Genomic DNA, 18337 nt, shown 5'->3' with positions numbered 1-18337 from the left:
GCAATATTTGTGGGTCCTAGTGCCCCAGTATAGTGACGGGGACACTAGACTGTCTGTACTTAAGATGAGATGTAAAACTGACTCTCTGTGGTCATTATAATCCCGGGGGTGTTTCTCAAAAAGAGTGGGGGTGTTACCCCAGCGTCCCGGTCAAATTTCCCACTGGCCCTTACCAATCATGGCCTCCTAATAATCCCCATCTCATCACTCAGCTCTCCTCCCCACTGAGAGCTGGTGTGTGGGGAGAGTACCGGCGCATCATCCAGCTGGGGCTGCACACTGGTGGGGGTGGGAGGGGATCCCCATTATTGTAAAGAGCTCTGAGTGGAGTGTCCAGACAATTGCTACAGTATATCAGTGTACGCTATTATTATTATTATCATCATCATCCCGTTTATCCGTTAGTGGCGGTCAGCGGGGGCTCTGGCCAGCACGAGGTGAGGGACGCACCTCTCGCCCTGTCGCTGCTGAGGCCCCAGCGGGCGCACACAGAGCTGCAGGGGGGGGGATCACTATTCCGTAATAACCACACAGCCGGGTGAAGGGAGACCTGTTCCCAGGTAAAACTCTGTCTTGCTGTGTAGTCAATATTTCAGCAAGCCTCTGAGAAAGTGAGGGGGCCTCCCTCCCATTTTTGAGCCGCACAGGAAACGGCCTGCACTGGAAAAACAAATGAATAATAAAATTGGAAACAGTGTAAAATGTTTATTGTTCTTATTTTTAAATGACAGTAACCGTGTTAACGAAGGTTAAAAATGAAAAAAAAAAACCAACATGGCCATAATGGATACCCCGATACCCCTGTGTGTGGGACTGAAAAACAAACCGACAAAGAAAGCAAAACAGTGTAAGAACAAATCAGTACTCCCTAGAAATGTCAGATTCGGTTAAATGTGTATAATGTAACAAAATTTAGATTTGATATCCATGGTCAGTGAAGCAAAAGAAAGTCTGATGAAGGAGTGCATAGTACTGTAACTCAACGAGAAACAGGATGGCTGAGGTGCACAGCAAAGAGAACCCACTGCCTACAGCAGGAGACATTATTTGTAAACACTTCTCTTTTTTACATCGTTATGCTTAAAATTAAGTAAACAAGGACGTAAGACAAGTTGGAATGACTCTAAATGTTACTCTGTATACAAGGTAAAATAAGACCATTAAACTGTAATAATACATTATTTTAAATAAACCACATGTCATTTCAGTCTACATGACTGTTGTAGGAAGCAATCTTCCATCATTCCAGTTAAAATGGTGGCCATTTACCAGCCTGGTTGTGTTTAACCTTCTAAGAGAGATATGTTTAAAAGAATCATTCTTGCACATTTGGCTGCTATTACAAAATGTAACATACATTATTTGTAAAATAACTTTGTTACAGCATTAGCCTAACACCTATGACTTTAAGAAGTAACAGCAATTCAACAAAAACAAAACGACAACAAAAAACAGATCTTAGCTTCTTAAAGGCAGTGCAGAACGAGGGGAGGACGTGGGCATGCTTGGCTGGGGTCTGCGCCAGCGAGCGCGAGCGGCGGGCTGAAGGAGAAGCAGACGCGACAGGGAAAACCCGTACAGCGCGGTAACAAAGCGTTTCGGGGAAAAAAAGGTACTTTCTGTTCTGTGAAAATGCAGCATTATTATTTTTGAACAAAAGCGACATCCACCCCTGCCGCTCGAGAAGGACACGAGGGTGACTACAAGCCGAGGAAGAGCACTGGGTCTGACTCGCCCCAGGACTGTAGGTCTCCAAGCATTATCTCAAATCATTATTATTATAAAAAAAAAAAGACAGGAAAAAAAAAACACAAGGGGTAAGTAAACAAGCAATTAATATTTACACTGAATACAGGCATCTTGTCATCCCCATCACTGCACTCCTTCCTCCCCTCCCTCGAACTCACCTCAAACACCTCGCGATCCCAGTGTTTTTTAAGTCAGTCTCGTCGGAACAGAGAGTGTCGGGTGTCTCCGGACAGTGGCAATGGTGTGTGTGTGTGACACTGGAAGCTGCGCACGTCCGATACACAGGCAGTCACTGTACAGGCAGCCCTCCCTGCTGGGGACGGTCCGTCATGGCCCGCCAAGCGACACGATGCACCTGGAGCCCACGGCTCCGGGGCCCAGCTGGGGAGGGGGGGGGGGGCTTGGGGGGGGGCTCAGAGGTTGTCCCCGGGCTGGTACTGGGGCTCGGTGGCTGTGAAGTAATCCTCCAGGAAGGCCTGCAGGTACTCGAAGGTGGGGCGCTCCTCGGGGTCCTTCTTCCAGCACTGCACCATGAGCTCGTGCAGGGAGCTGGGGCAGTCCTGCGGGCAGGGCATCCTGTAGCCGCGCTCCACCTGCTCCAGCACCTCCCGGTTGTTCATGCCTGCGGACAGGAGAGCAGGAGAGCAGCCTGCTCAGTATCACCTTTTTCAACAGCTGCCCAAGCTACAGGGGAAGGCCACGTGTATTAAGACTCGGCCAACCCCCCCTCCTCTGACGCGCCAGCCTGTCACCCTGCCCGGCCGGAGGCGCCTCTCTTGCTGGTGCCCGGCTTGTGTTCCAGCCTGGCATACCTTTCAAAGCGCCTGCTGCACACAGGGAAATCCGCAGCGTGAGAAACACAGCGCTGAAGATAGAATCCGTCCATAAAGGCACTGGCAAAAACCAGCATGAGAACAAAAAACACATTTTCATTCAATAATGAACCAAGAAAATAAAATAAAAGAGACAATCAGTCTGGCACTAAATTGTAGTGAATAAATCTTACTGACTTTGCTTTGAAGTTTCTGTTGTCATTTAAATTTAACCCAAGAAAGTGTTGAGTTTCAGAGGTTGTGATAATCCATCCGTTTTCTAACTGTTTTATCCAATTCAGGGCTGGGGGGGAACTGAAGTCAAGGCAGGCAAGCAACAGACACACACACACACACACACACACGCACACAGACAAACACACAGACACACACTCAAACACACAGACACACACAGAGACACACAGAGACACACACAGACAGACAGACAAACACACAGACACACAGAAACACACAGACACACAGACACACATACAGACAAACACACAGACACACACATTCACACCAGGGCCAAATTTCCCAGAAGCTAATTAACCTGCCAGCGTGTCTTTGGACTGTGGGAGGAGACAGAAGCAACGCAAACACGGGGAGAACATTCAAACTATCCTCTATCAGGCTCTGCGTGGCTCAGCGCCTCAGTACCTGTCTGAGTTACAATTGTCCTACTCCCCACTTCACAACCATTGTTCATCTGACTCTGGTCTCCTGTCTGTCCCCCAGGCCCGTCTACACTCGATGGGGGACTGGGATTCTCCTGCTGCGCTCCAGAGCTCTGGTTCTGTATCTGAACTCGTTCTGTATCCGCCCTTTTGCTTTCCTACTGTATTCCAAGCCCTCACTGTAACTATGTAATTCTGTCTCCTCTCATTGTATATTGTTTTCTGTAAAGCTCTTTGAGGTCCAGTTTTAAATGTGCTATATGAAATAAAGTTTATATTATTATTTTATTACACAGCCCAGCCTGAGCTTGAGCAAGAGCCCACAGATCAGTTTATTTGAACTGATTAAGTGTATATGAAAAACAAGCACAAAACTGAAATTTTCTCACCTGAAAAGTAATATACAAGCTCGGGTGATTTATGGCTTAGCAGAATATGTATCAGAGAGAGTGAGCAAAGAGAGACAGAAAGCATCTTACGACTGAAAGACATGAGGGTATTTTTAAAGGATTCCTCCAGAGCACTTTCTAAAGAGGACTACTCAGAGGAGAGGTTTATTAGCTCAGTAGGAGTTAAGTATTATAAAATTAAATGCAGAAGTCAGGAAAAAATGTGCATGTCTCAGTCTGTTAGCTTAATCTTTCAGTTCTGTTGGAAGCTCTTACAGGTGTCTAATATACTATTTCTATCAAACTACATATCTGAAAAATAAGTTTAAAAGTGCCTATATTTAGAGATCACTATCAAGGACATCAGCTCTGTATCAGAAGCTAAGTATTCCTGCTGGTGTCTCACACTCACATACATGAGTCTCACACTCACAGACACACGAGTCTCACTTTCACAGACACGAGTCTCACACTCACAGACACACGAGTCTCACACTCACAGACACACGAGTCTCACTATCACAGACACGAGTCTCACACTCACAGACACACAAGTCTCACTATCACAGACACGAGTCTCACACTCACAGCCCCCATCTGGGGGATCATGTGATTTCCCCACAGACACCAGACATATGCCCTTTTGCCCTGAGCCTGCACTCACACCCTTCTTGTGCTTTAGTGGTGGGGTCTGGAGTCACAGAATTCAGAAGGTGAGGCTATAAATAATTCAGGATGTGGACAGAACTACCAAATGACGTAAGATTCAATTAAAGAATTTAGGCTGCAGAGTCATGAAAATTGGCTGTAAAACAGACTGTAAGGCTGATAAAATACAAGTAGTTCAGGTGGGTGGCTGCGTCAGCATGCGTAGGCTGCAAAGGAACAAGTAATAGGAGGCTTCACGGCCGAAACGTTGTGTTTTCTGTCTCTCTTTTTTTCAGCATGGAATAAACCTATTACTTGTTCCTGATAAAATACAAGACAATTCCCAAATACTATTAAATTCACTTTTATCAATTGGGAAATAAGCATTTATACAGCCACAAAACATTGGACTATGATATATACACATTTAATACATCCAATTAAAATGCTACAATCTATGTAACCTTTTAAACTGTCCACATGTCTTTGGATTGGGGGAGGAAAACGGAGCACTCAGAGGAAACACGTGGAGAACATGCAGACTCCACACAGACAGCACCCCAGGTCTGGGATTGAACCCAGACCCCAGCGCTGCAAGGCAGTAGTGCTCACCACTGCACCGCTGTGCCACCCGGATGGGAGATGTGTTTTATCTAGCGATTCGGAAGTATTGCAGCTGCCCTGCAACGCCACACAGAGAAAAGCAGACACTTTGATGCCCACCTGGGTAGGGCACCCGTCCCTTTGTCACCAGCTCCGTCAGCAGGATCCCAAAGGACCACACGTCCGATTTGATTGTGAACTTCCCATACAGCGCAGCTTCTGGGGCCGTCCATTTTATTGGGAACTTTGCCCCTAGAATAAACACAGGGAGCGTCAGAGGTGCGATCAGTAAACCAGGGGGAGACGTGGAAATAGTCCCATGTAAATCACACTTCGAGACCTTGGATTAGCAATCAATCGTCTGTTCCTAAAAGACAGTGGGCTTCCACTTTGTGTTCTAATCCAGTCTGTTAATTTAAGAGCCTTTTCCACTAATGAGGCTGATTGTGAAGATAAAAATAAATTCAATCTGGTTTTGCGATGATGACATAACCTTAAATAACGATGCAAGCCAAATAAAATTCTAATGGCACTTTTACACAGAAATCACAGTCTGGAGATCCATTCTCAGTTAATCACAGAAGTTCATCCAAAGCTGGAGTCTTCATGGCTCTGCAGTGTGCACAGTACATAACTATACAGTAGAATTACATGAAAATACACAGAGATAAGACTACAAACTCCATCTTAATTAGTCTTAAGATTTGAGTGTCTAATAGAATCTTAGAATTATATTTAGCAAATATTCCCATTTCATTAATCGACAGCGCCAAGACATGACATATTCAAATAAACATGAATGTCTCCAACACCACACAGCAGAGCACACAACTGACTCAGATCCCCGCGTTCGGCTGAGAATGAAAAGCACGCCCCTCACCTTGTCGAGCGGTGTATTCATTGTCCTCGATCAGCCTTGCCAAGCCAAAGTCTGCAATTTTACACACCAGGTTGTCCCCTACCAGGATATTGGCTGATCGCAGGTCTCGGTGGATGTAATTCATCCTCTCGATGTAAGCCATGCCAGCCGCAACCTGCATGGGGAAGCACGTCGGTGGAGATTATATTTGGAGATCTGAACAGCCTGCGCTGAACAAGAAGGAACACTTCAGCGCCAAACATCTGTGGGAGGTCTTAATGTTCCTTCTGCAAGCATTGCGTTAATAAAATTTTAATAAAATGGAATAAAATGGACAGTGCAATCTCTCCCGACTGTCACAATGCTGTGGCATGCATGGAGGTGGGAGAATCTGCAGGAAGGAATACAGAGCACAGAATGAGGTGTTGTCTATAGCACTATACTCCCTAGGTGATCACACATGTTTTCACTCACTGTACATTGTAACGGTGCTTTCGCTGTGATTTACAATAAGCAACAGTAAGAAAAGGAACAAGTCAAGGTTTACTCCATGCTGAAAAGATGGTATGGTATACTGTTAAATATGCCAGTCTGCTTTTCTGACATCTCATCTCCATTGGTATCTATTTCCACATGGACCACTTCCAAGAAAATATTTAACAGAGTTTGTGCCTAGAATGGTACCTTGACTATAATGCAAGGCGTAAAAGCATTTTGTTGCAAGGGAACAAGTAAAGGTTTCTTCCATGCTGAAAATAGAAGAAAAGAAACACAACGTTTCGGCTGTGGAGCCTTCTTCGGGTGTGTCTTTGGGTGTCACGCCCCCGGAGAAGACTCCACAGCTGAAACGTTGTGTTTCCTTTCTTCTCTTTTCAGCAGGGAATACACCTTTACCTGTTCCTTTGTGGCCTACGCATGCTGACGCAGCTCCCTACTGGAGCAGTAAGAAAAGCCCACCTGTGCTGCCATGTCCACAAGGTTTGGCAACTTCAGTGCTCGTCCTTCTCCGTCCTTTAGGAAATCTAGCAAGCTTCCTGAAATTGCACAGGTGTTTTTAAATGATCGCACCAACCTTTCCTTAAAATATGTACTGTTCTGTAGACTGTCTTTGCTTTGCATAATATGGTATATTTTTAAAGAAAAAGGTCAGAAAAAAGGTTTTAGTGAGACCAACTAAGCACTTAATTTGCAATAACAAAATCACCAAACTGGATTTGTGTTTTTGCGAATTTAAATTAAGGTTCTGTAGAGGTCTTTTTCACCACTTGCTTTTCGGACTCTTAGATTTCCAGTAACACTTATTTGCATGTGCATTTTTGACTCGGTAAAATGTGACAGATCACGAAAATCACTGTCATCTTGAGATGACAATGAGGTACAGCTTCGACAGCAGTAAAAAAGCTTAGATTACAATAAGTCTCTGAGCAGAAAGCCCCAGAAACATCTCCATACTGATAACACTGACAGTGACAATAAAGGCGCCTCAGTTTTGAGACCAGCAGAATCACAGCTGCTTAAGCCTGATTTGTTAAAACAGTTATTTCTAACATTAAATACCACTGTTCATGCATTTCTAGTCAAAAGAATGTATACATAAATGCCTGCTTCAGTAGCTAGAGGCTTTACTAACCTCTGGTAATTTTGATGTTCAACATCCAGATGCTGCAGAACAACGTGTTCAATGTAAAACATATCAGAGGCAAAACATTTAAATCCCTGAAGGCTGACTTTATTTTTATATATATGTCTCTAAGTCTCTCATTTAAAAATGTTTTGCAACATAGCACAATAAAAAAACACAGGCCACATAAACAGTGATTAGTTGTGCTCGTTACACACTTTATCTGGAATATTCTATTTTGTATCCCACAATATGATCATTCCCAAATGTTTGGTATTATGCCATTCTAAGAATGTGAAAAAAAATCACATAAAATTTCCTTCTTCACATGACTGGATTGTAAAGAAATTTCACTCAATAGTACTTCAATTTTATCAATCTATACTGGTCATGTCAACATTACACATCTTGCGGTGAAAATGTTTGTCCTTAAAATCATTTTAATTGGTTAGACATGAATAATAGGTACAGTACCTGTATATGAGATGTTTAATAAAAGATAGCATGGTACAAAGAGGCATTCATGCTTTGTAATTCGCTAAAACACATCTTGGGGTACATACAAAGAGAAAAGGAAATACAAAAAACTAACCTCAATCCTGCTTTTTACACATTCAGCAAATCCAACAATGAACAAAATGGAAAACTAATATAACATAATAATCAAGAAGCGGGAATAAATTACTGAATTTGAGGTTTTTCAATAGAAAAAGGAAAACGGGGCAGAGGACTAGTTTTGCTCTCGTATTAGTTTTCAGATAAGCTGCAAACCAACTGTTAGTTAAGAAAATTAGACTTGGTTTTTAAAACAGGCCAGCGCCTTCTTATTTTCTATGGGGTCTCTCGATTGTGGTACATTATTTACATTACGAGACGTCCAATTTTCTTGACAGCTCTCTTCACAGGACACCCTTACATTTGACATATTTTCTCCCTTGACACCACGCATTCCCTTTCAGATTAAGTGCCAGTTTGTCTGCGTTCAGAATCTGGCAGCTGGTCCTCAAGAGCGTGGAGTTTAAACGGACTGGTGATGAAACGACCTGGCATCCTTCGTCTGTCCTGACACAAGTCTCCACTGGTGTCAGAACTGCGCGGTCAGGCAGCCGCGCCACTGACGGCAGGAGCACCTGCACACTGACCTTTGCCCATGTACTCCGTGACGATGTAGATGGGCTCCTCCGACACCACAGCGTACAGCTGCACCAGCTTGTCGTGTCTCAGCTTCTTCATGATCTGGGCTTCCTCCAGGAACGACTCCGGAGACATCGTGCCGGGCTTCAGCGTCTTCACCGCCACCTTCGTGGTTCCGTTCCACGTCCCTGTCATTCACCACACGTGCAGCGATCAGCCATGCTGATCACACATTTCGCAAGCCCAACACCACGGCGTTTCATGCTGAACGACTCTGAATTTGCTTGCCTAAGCTTCGGATGCAACATTTCTGGAACAAAGTGCTGATAATAGAAAGTCTTAGCTGTTCCAATGAATATGCTGCCCAATTGTTTGGGTTTAAGTACTGAAACATGGATCATTGCCGGCTTTCTGCACACCGACAGTGTGAATAAATACTGCAGAGTTGACTGTATGTTATGCAACCACACCTCTTTAGTTTAATGTCTCGGCTCTGAAGTAAAATACCTTCAGAACCGCTCTATACAGCTTTATGCAAAGGGATGTGGCAGTGTGGAACAAGCTATCCAGCCAGCGTGCCTGTTGCCTGTTGCCTTGGACTCTTTCAAGAGATGGCTGGATGAAACCCTGGGTTCAAGTAGCTACCAGCTATCAAAGGGACAGTGGACGGGCTTAATGTCTCACCTTTCTTAAGCGCAAGAAATCTTTCTATGCTATAATCATTCTTTGAATCTAACTGCGATAGGGTAAGAAAAGCATCATTTGACTAGCACACATTGTTCAGGAAAATAAAAAACTGCATGCTAAACTTTAAAACTTGATGGGAGTAAAATATCTCCATCAGATGAATAAATGCAAATAATTAAAAAGCTCCTCCCTGATACAGGGCCGGTATGTACTGTAAATCTGGGCACCACTGGCTGTGCTATAGTGGTACTGTACTGTATGTACAGTAAGACGCTTGCTGTGAAGATCAATTTAAAACTCAGCTGACTAAAAATCATTCCTCTGTTTGTTCTCTATGTTATCCTGTAAGAAAGCTGCATCAGCTCAAACACTATATGATGATATAATCGAGCACTGCATTTTTCATACCATTATAAACAAGTTTTGGTCAGTCCATCTTAAAACTTTTAAAATATCTAATCCCTTAGGCAAGCAAAATCATACGATGTTTTAGATTTAAAAGGAGTTCCTGATGTTTCACTGCAAGGCAGAAGGTTGGTGTGCTAAGAGGACTGAGTCATGTTTTTATTTTGATTGCTATAGAACTGCTGTATCCAGTCTAAAAGTTAAGACTCATTCAAGTCAAAGATCTAACATGTCAGTGACCTTAGCAGGAGGGGCTTCAGAAAGCTAAGCAACTGCATTGTGTTAGACTGTGTCTCAATTATGGAACACAGGAGTGATTTGACTCACAGGTTACTAGAAAATGCCCAAAACATCTCTTATTGGGCCTTAATAACAGAATAAGAATACAAGTGAGAGGAGGACCGATCGCTAAGAACTGGGCAAATGACAGTGAGAGACAGAAACATTTATAAAATAGTTATTAAGGAATATCAGAAAAGGTAACTCAGAGGTGTTCTGACACTGTCAATTATCTTGCATTTAAACACCGTCATTTAAAAATGTAACAGCAAAATGCTTAAAAAAAAGGAACATTGTTTTGCCTTACCACACCAAACATCAGCAAAACAGCCTGCCCCCAGCTTTGTTTCCAAATTAAGAGATTCCCTGGTGATTTCCCATGCATCTCGAGCCAATCCCGAAATATGTGGCATGTTATTCTCGCAGACTGCAGTTAAATTATAGCACAAACCATCCGCACTTTCTACAGGGAATGAAGGTGAGGTAGAGAGGATTTATGGTCATGACACAGGACATGCGCAGAGGAAGATGGAAGGTGAGTCAGCTCAGGTGCTCGGTGTGCACCCGGTCTAAAGCAATCCCAGCCGCCTTTTCCTCCTGGCAGGATATTCATATTGAGAAATCACCAATAAAAAAAGACCTTCGATTAAAAATGCACTACGCATATTAAAAGCTGAGCTAGTAAAAGTGTAGCTTTGGCAGTGGCTTTTATTTGATCAATTTCAAACCACTGAAGATATATACCCCCACCAGTTAAAATCCGTCGGCCAGTTTCACGAGTATTTGCAGACTCTTTATTCAAGTTATTCTGAATGCTCAAATTCTCCACTGACGAGCTTAACAGTAAAGGCGCTGGGTATGCAACAGCAGCATGGCCCAATTTTCACTTTGAATTTTTTTTCTGAGATCGCACCACCTTCCATCAAGCCTCTGGTATATTACACAGTCATGGTTTATAGGCATACCCATCCAAACCTCCCCAAACTGCCCGTTCCCGAGCCTTTTGATGAGCTGCAGGGACTCCCTTGGGATTTCCCACACGTCTTTGGTTTTGACAGACAGGTCAGCTAGCCTGGGCATCCCTTTGTGGCAGGGAACCACCAGGCGACAGCACAGACCTGCAGCTCTCTCTGCACAGAAGCACAGTGAAGCACAGAGAGCCTTAGAGGGACAGAAAGGCACAGAGCGAGGCACGCCCCAAGCACAGGCAGGAAGACTTCACAGAGACGGTCAGATTCCCCCTTCCCAGCCCGGCCTCGCGCCAGCAGAGCCCGCCGTACGACTGCAAGGTATTCTTCGGAATCGACGTTTCTGTCCCAGTGCACGACTCTGAATTTCTCTTGGTGAGGTTGGCCGAAGACGGCAGATGTGCAACAAAGAAGATTAAAAGGTAAGAAGCAGATTTTAAGTCTAAGCAGAAACACTGATGTATTCTTTTGGCCACAGTCCTCGGTGCAGATGTAGTTACTGCGATGAGAGTTTCAAATCTGGGCTCTGCACAGGGGGGCACTTAGTGCCAAGAAATCAGGCTGTGAAGCTATCCCACTGACAATATCATTTATCATGCCCGACATAAAATGAAAATCTGTAACATGGATGTTAGTGGGGCTCCAGCTCTACAGCGCTGTCATGATTGATTTAGCCTATTTCATATGTTAACTGAGGTGAAGCTTAGATGGGGGGTTTGGAGTCAACCAGGGGGCAGAGTTAAATCATTCTTTATTTGGTCAAATCACATGAATTATGTTTTACAAGTTACAGAGATCAGAACAGATATGAAGAGTAGATGAAAGATGATTACCCTTTCCCTTGCAAATCCTGACCTGTTTTTAATTTTACTTTTGTTTTTTTATTAGCTATAGTGCCTCCCTGCTCTGTCTCATCACAATACCAGAATCCTACTTTACTGTATCCCCCATATTACATACATCATCCTCCATTTCTCTTACACCCCTCTTTTCTATAAAGCAATTCACAAATATACTGTACACAAGTCTCCATTTTTCTTCCACACATATGCAGAGTGTGCACTATACTTTGGTAGAGGCACTGCTGTCTTTTCCTTTTTGAAGGTTGCTGAAATTCAAACAGAATCAAGTCCTTTAAACTTGGAGACCTAAAGGAAGCGATGTCTGACCAGGTGGCTCTGTGTTGCAGGAATGAAAAGACAGCAGCGTGCTGTGTTCAGACTGCAGCAGCAGCCCCCTGAAGCTTCGACACATCAACAGCGCAAAAGTAAAGGGAGAGGAAACTCTGATCAATGCACTTGATCACAAATGGGATTTTACTGGATCAGGGCAGACAAGGGGGGAGTGGGGAAGTGGAGAGGAAGAGGGAGACAAAAGCAATTGCACAGTGAAGACATCTCCCCCTGCCAGCTTCACCTTAAGCTGCAAAGCTGCAAATGCAAAGCACCATTCCTGATTTATACAACCCTCTTTCAGAAACTGGAAATCTTTATCTTGGAGAAGTGCCACGCAGTATAGGAAACGAGTTCAGTTAATTTCTTGAGGAATGTCTGGGAGCTCCTACAGACAGAAATCCTACAGTGCAAAAATGAATGAGGCAGTGACCTGCTTTTTTTTTTAAATGCACTGAGAAACAGACAAGGTCTTTCAAGGTAATATCAGGTATCATTCAGACGGTAATGCATGCTTTGTATTTTTTTTATCTTGTGCAGAGCTGGAAACAAATGAAACAGATGGGGGGGGAGAAATCAATAGAGATTATTTTCAATCCATTTAAGCATCGATATGGTAACTGGAACAGTGTAGAGAAAAGTCACGCGTTGTGATGACCTGATCCTTCTGAATGCAGCACTGAAGCATTCAAAGTTAGCCCATTATCCCGCTGCGACAGTGCAGATGCTACTGTACACCATCTACCCACAAATCTACTGGCACACGAGTTCCTCATAAACCGGCACATTAGGTATGAAAGCAAATAAAAATAGACTTGTTGAAATTCAGGTGAAGCTTATAGCTTTAATGCCCTGCCTTAAATCATATGAAACTTTCAAAATGATAGTCATTTTCAGTCATACAGTTGTTACCTAAGTTGTTCTTCCGGTAGTCTTGGTTATTATTCTGCAGGAGTGAGGAGTGCCCTGTGGTGCAGTGCTGTGGTCATTAGTTACACTGCATTGTCTCCTTTCTGTACCTGAAGCTGTGGACACTGCCCATCACCAGCGGCCTCCCCCCCCCCCCCCGGCCTGCCTGCGCTCACTGCTTCTCTGTGTCGGGAGGGCGGTCAGTCCAGCGAGATCCGAGCCACACAGAGTGGAGGATCACACTGCCCACCGAGCAGAACCTCAGCAACAACCCCTCTTCCCACGACCCCAGCTCAGCAAGCAGCAGTGCTGATAAAAATGCTGCTTGTTTTATACAGGGCCTTTTAAGACCTCCCTGGAGGTGCCTTACAACAAAACAAGCAAAAAGATTAGAAACCTAGTAAAGTAGAGTAAAACTCTAGTTTTGGTCTTACTCTATACTCTAGTAAAGATTTTGGGGATCCTTCAAGATGAAAAGCACTTTCTAATTGCAGTTATTCTTCTTCTAAGTTTTAAGATGGGATTTAAAAGGTCTGAGAGGATACAGGCATGTGATCAAGTGTCAGGGCAAAGCAAAAGCGTGTTTGGACACAGCTGGTATAACTTGCCTCAGCTGTTTTTGTATCCTCTTCCTTTGAGCTCCAGTACAATTGATATCATTTAAGAACAAGAAATCACAAACTGAACAGTCACAAAAAATACAAACTGAAAAACCAAATAAACTGTGTGAACCTACCTGAATAGTGATGCACCAGCTGCTGCAGAGTTTCAAACTGGGCTCGGGTTGTTATATAATACCCTCCACTGTCTAACTTTCTAATTTTATAGTGTTTCACATGGTCTCCTTTAATATCATCCCAGTCCCGTATAGACAGGGAAAAGGCACCTGAAAGACAAATCAACCGAAGAGAGAATCGTGCTTAGAGATTATACGCTCATAATCACAAAATGCAAAGTTGGCGACTTTCATGTTTTTTTTTTAATCCTGGGTTGTCTGCATTGCTGCTACTTTATCATCCTAAGCCGGCACTGTTTATCATATGCTGATAGGAGAGATTCCCCTCAGCCGCTCATGTCACACATCTGAGAACACCGTGCTGCAGGGCACTGAGTATGAGCAGTCTGCACAGAGAACATGAGAGGCATAAAAAAGTAAAGACCTGCATTTGTTAATTTTCAATACTGAAACTAACATCAGCTTGACTCAATACTACAACTGTCCGAGTGCCATTTTTTTCCAGAGTCCCATTGTAAAGGAAAACAGACCTTTAAACAGTCTGCATGCTGTAATGTGTAGATAAAGCACTTTTATCTGGAGGAAACAAAAAACCTGGCTGTGGAAAAATCCTGGCATATAATTTGGGGAAGAAAATGGGAATGGTAAAAAAAAATCGAATGCAAGTAATTCAGAAGTCCACACATTTTCTGTTAGTACAGGAACAGCTCTTTACTTTGGGGTTTTAGAGAATGACATTCTTTGGAAAAGCCAAAAATGTGCAGCTTTGTAAATGTGTTGTTTTTGCAATCTTTGGACATACTGTGACGTGCAGAATTCTCCCTCTTTGTTCTGCAACTGGTCAGAGTGGCACCTTTCTCTGTAATCTGGACAGATTCTTCCTAATATCCAGTGTTGGGGTACATTATAGAACCTTGTAGTTTTACTTATTTTACCCTTATGAAAGGATATTACCTTTGGTGGTTTCACTCTCTCGGATCAGGAAGGTACCTCTGGAGTTACCGTTGGACAGAAGCTGTCTCTCAGCATCTTTCCGGCCAAGTTTACCAAAGTACCAACTGCAAATAATAAAGCATTGCCTTGTTATTCCAGCGCTATACACCTGAAATTTAAAAAACGCGAATGGTGTTCGGTTTTTAAGGAGGTCCCCTTTACCGCTGCCTGCATTTAGAAAATCCTTTGCTTTTATTTTCTTACGTGCAGCTTGTAATCCAAACATGGCAGACGTCTGCTCGCACGTTTCCCCCGAGTGTCTGGATGAATGTTTTCCATTATTTTTCACTCACACCTACGTTTCCTGTTTCCTGTGAGGACTGATACAGGACACAGAGCCATCACAGAGACCTCCGCACAGCGGAAAGACGTGCCTGGGACCTCAGAGTCCCACAGAAGGACTGACCTTTCATCTTGAAGGGTCAGAGGTGCCGGAGCGGCTGGGAGATACGAGACTAAGGGAAAATGGCTGCCAGCCAGCAGAGACGCTGGGAAGGCGACTGCGTGACGCAGACCGAGTATCTCCTTCATGCTGTGTTCTTCAGTCACAGATAAGGGTCTGCAGTCCTGTAACTATTCTGCATGATGGAGGAATTACTGGAGACAGATACAATGCTTGTGAGTAAAGACTGTCTGCTTAGTGCCTCATATTTACAACAATTGGTTTTCCAATGAAGTGGCGAAATCAATGTGGGTTAATTTTGATTTAACTTTCTACATTTTTTAACCAAAAGTGAACACATTTCTGAAAATAAAACGCTTTTTTCAGAAAAATTGATTAAAAGACAGAAGGTTAAGATGACTTTCATTACAACGCTCAGAATTAAAGAAGATCTGAGGAAGTAAATTACCTTCTATTTTTGACATCAGGTAAATCCAGCTAAATAACTGAGGCAACAGTCTAATTTTTATGTCGATGAACAAAACTTCCTGAAGTGTAAACTCTCTCTGCGTACTGAATTTCCTCTTTGTTCAATCTTTCTCCGTTACTCACATGACATACTGATGTGCTGTGCACCAGCAGAATAATAGTCTTATTTATCACAGCCTTTGACTATGGCATTTCAACAGCACAATGTGAACCAAATGAGAAAAAAGGTAACTCCTCTGTGTGTAACATGTGACTAAGACCTCACATAAAATATAGCTTGGGAAAAATTCTCATTACACTTTCAGAAATAAATCAACTAATGGTGAATTCATCCGGTATTTCACCATCACGCTCTTTTAAAAGCAGCAGAGTAGCCACCCTGTGTCAACAGCAACATTACCGCCTTGAGGCCGGGTGGTGTCAGATCTCAGAATGAAACCTAGGCAGGACTGGGTCAGTACTGGGATGGGTAAATTTAAGAAAAGCCAAGTTCATACCGTAGGGGTGTTGCTGGACCAGTAGGTGGCACTGTTTCCACAGTACTGGAATTTCCAAACCTCTGCCCAAGTTTATTAGTAACAATAATTCCTTACACCTATATAGCACTTTTCCGGACAGTCCACTCAAAGCGCTTTACAGGTAATGGGAACTCCCCTCCACCACCAGAAACATCTGAAGGATGTGACGTCAGCCATAGTGCGCCAGTAAACTCACCCCACACATCAGCTATCAGTGGGGAGGAGAGCAGAGTGGTGACAGACCCATGGGACTGTCTGGAAGAGTTTGGGTGTTAACCACAATTTCAGGGCTAAATCCTGCTCTAGGTTAGCACAGTTAGGCCAACCTAAAGTTCCTCTTTAATTCAAATGGTGAAGCAATTTCACCCTTCGGCATTTGTGTTCTGCTGTGTAATAGGTCTGCCGGTACACAATGCCTGTTGTGTGTCACCCAGGTGGGGGCCGTGGATGAAAGGGGTCCCTTCCTATATGTAAAGCACTTAGGGGTCCTTCAGACTGAAAAGGAGCATATAAATATAAAAGAACAACAACCCACCTTGTGCTGCACTGCAGAATTCATAACAGTTAGAGATTATGCCAAGAATGTACTGAGGATAGTACTAATCTCTACATTCTGTGACATTTACTAAAAGAGAAAAAAATGCACAGTACTGTTCCCAATTAGAGAGAGAGCCCAACGATCGCCAAGAAATTTCACGGGGGGGAATAAAACAAAGAACGTCAAGCAGAATTTCCCTCTATGTTATGTCAAGAGGGCCGATGAAATCAACTGGCTTTCATTATTTTCTAACCAGGCGTTCCATTTGTTATTAGAGCTCAACGAACATCAAAAAAAGCCTCTGGTGTGAGATGTGTGAGATATGCCCCCTGCTTTCACTGAGGGTGGTATCCCTCTGCCAGCACCACTTACTCCTCCGCCTGGATAGAGTCCACAGGAGCCACATAATTACTGGGAATGTAGCCGGTCAGGCCCGTGGACAGTGAGCGGGCCTCCCACCAGTCCCCTTCGCTGAGAGAGGAGCAGAGGGGGAGAAAGGGGGGAGAGGGAGAGGGGAGAGAGGAGGGAGAGGGGAGAGAGGAGAGAGAGGGGAGAGAGGGGGAGAGAGAGGAGAGAGAGGGGGGAGAGAGAGGAGAGAGAGAGTAAAGAGAGGGGAGAGAGGGAGAGAGAGAGGGGAGAGAGGAGCAGAGGGGGAGAGAGTGGAGAGAGGGGGGAGAGGGGAGAGAGGAGAGAGAGGAGAGAGAGAGGAGAGAGAGGGGAGAGAGGAGAGAGAGGGGAGAGAGGAGCAGAGGGGGAGAGAGGGGAGAGAGGGGGGAGAGAGAGGAGAGAGAGGGGAGAGAGGGGAGAGAGGAGAGAGGGGAGAGAGGGGGGAGAGAGAGGAGAGAGAGAGGGGAGAGAGGGGGGAGAGAGAGAGGGGAGAGAGGGAGAGGGGAGAGAGGGGGAGAGAGAGGAGAGAGAGAGGGGAGAGAGAGGAGAGAGAGAGGAGAGAGAGAGGAAAGAGAGGGGAGAGAGGGAGAGAGAGAGGGGAGAGAGGAGCAGAGGGGGAGAGAGGGGAGAGAGGGGGGAGAGGGGAGAGAGGAGAGAGAGGAGAGAGAGAGGAGAGAGAGGGGAGAGAGGAGAGAGAGGGGAGAGAGGAGCAGAGGGGGAGAGAGGGGAGAGAGGGGGGAGAGAGAGGGGGGAGAGAGGAGAGAGGGGAGAGAGGGGGGAGAGAGAGGAGAGAGAGAGGGGAGAGAGGGGGGAGAGAGAGAGGGGAGAGAGGGGAGAGAGGGGGGAGAGGGAGAGGGGAGCGAGAGAGTGGAGAGAGGAGAGAGAGGGGAGAGAGGAGAGAGAGGGGGAGAGAGTGACATTAATAAATGCCATACATACATACAAGGCAGTAAGTGCTACATCAGCAAATAAAAGCAGTCTTTTTCCATATGTTGCCTCCTTTCCTTAAATCACAACAGTCACAAAACAATGGCTCTGGTTTTCCACTGTGGGTTAGCAGCAGGCAATGTGCCCTTTTAATTCATTTATATGTCTGCCCACAGTGGAAAACAGGGACCGCTGCGTCTTCAGAACTTACAGAATGGTACAGTACATAGTCCTTGCATTTTTCTGTTCCGAAGAGCAGCATGTGACAGCTTTAATACCCACGAGATAAAACTGATGGGATGTTCTACAAATGTAACAGACACCTACACCTTTCAAGTTTGCAGATTTATGTCTATAATTAGGCGTATCTATGAGATATGAAAAAATCCTTCAGAAAGTTTAAAGTTCTTTTGGTGTCTACCTCTGAAACCCCTCAACGTCAGGAGTACCATATA

General features: G+C 44.4%; 1 protein-coding gene across 6 annotated transcripts in view; it reads right to left on the bottom strand.

Annotated features, from left to right (window-relative positions):
• Positions 1-690: 690 nt before the first annotated feature.
• fynb (FYN proto-oncogene, Src family tyrosine kinase b) overlaps positions 691-18337 on the bottom strand; it is an 85749-nt gene continuing 68102 nt past the window's right edge. For 3 of the 6 annotated variants that reach the window (XM_088905462.1, XM_088905470.1, XM_088905480.1), the window contains 9 exons: positions 16941-17039; positions 14603-14706; positions 13649-13798; positions 10829-10993; positions 8501-8680; positions 6695-6771; positions 5759-5912; positions 4999-5130; positions 691-2371 (listed from right to left, as the gene is read on the bottom strand). In XM_088905462.1, coding sequence (XP_088761588.1) covers positions 2163-2371; positions 4999-5130; positions 5759-5912; positions 6695-6771; positions 8501-8680; positions 10829-10993; positions 13649-13798; positions 14603-14706; positions 16941-17039 — 1270 coding nt within the window. In that variant the 3' untranslated portion in view covers positions 691-2162. Of the gene's footprint in view, positions 2372-4998; positions 5131-5758; positions 5913-6694; positions 6772-8500; positions 8681-10170; positions 10327-10828; positions 10994-13648; positions 13799-14602; positions 14707-16940; positions 17040-18337 lie in introns of all 6 variants that reach the window. The other 3 variants (XM_088905490.1, XM_088905502.1, XM_088905512.1) reach the window with 2 other exon arrangements.

This window comes from Atractosteus spatula, chromosome 2 (assembly GCF_055471065.1).
Source record: "Atractosteus spatula isolate fAtrSpa1 chromosome 2, fAtrSpa1.hap1, whole genome shotgun sequence".
Taxonomy (NCBI): domain Eukaryota; kingdom Metazoa; phylum Chordata; class Actinopteri; order Semionotiformes; family Lepisosteidae; genus Atractosteus; species Atractosteus spatula.
Note: the sequence above shows the minus strand (reverse complement) of the source record. Positions and strands in the feature narration are given on the sequence as shown.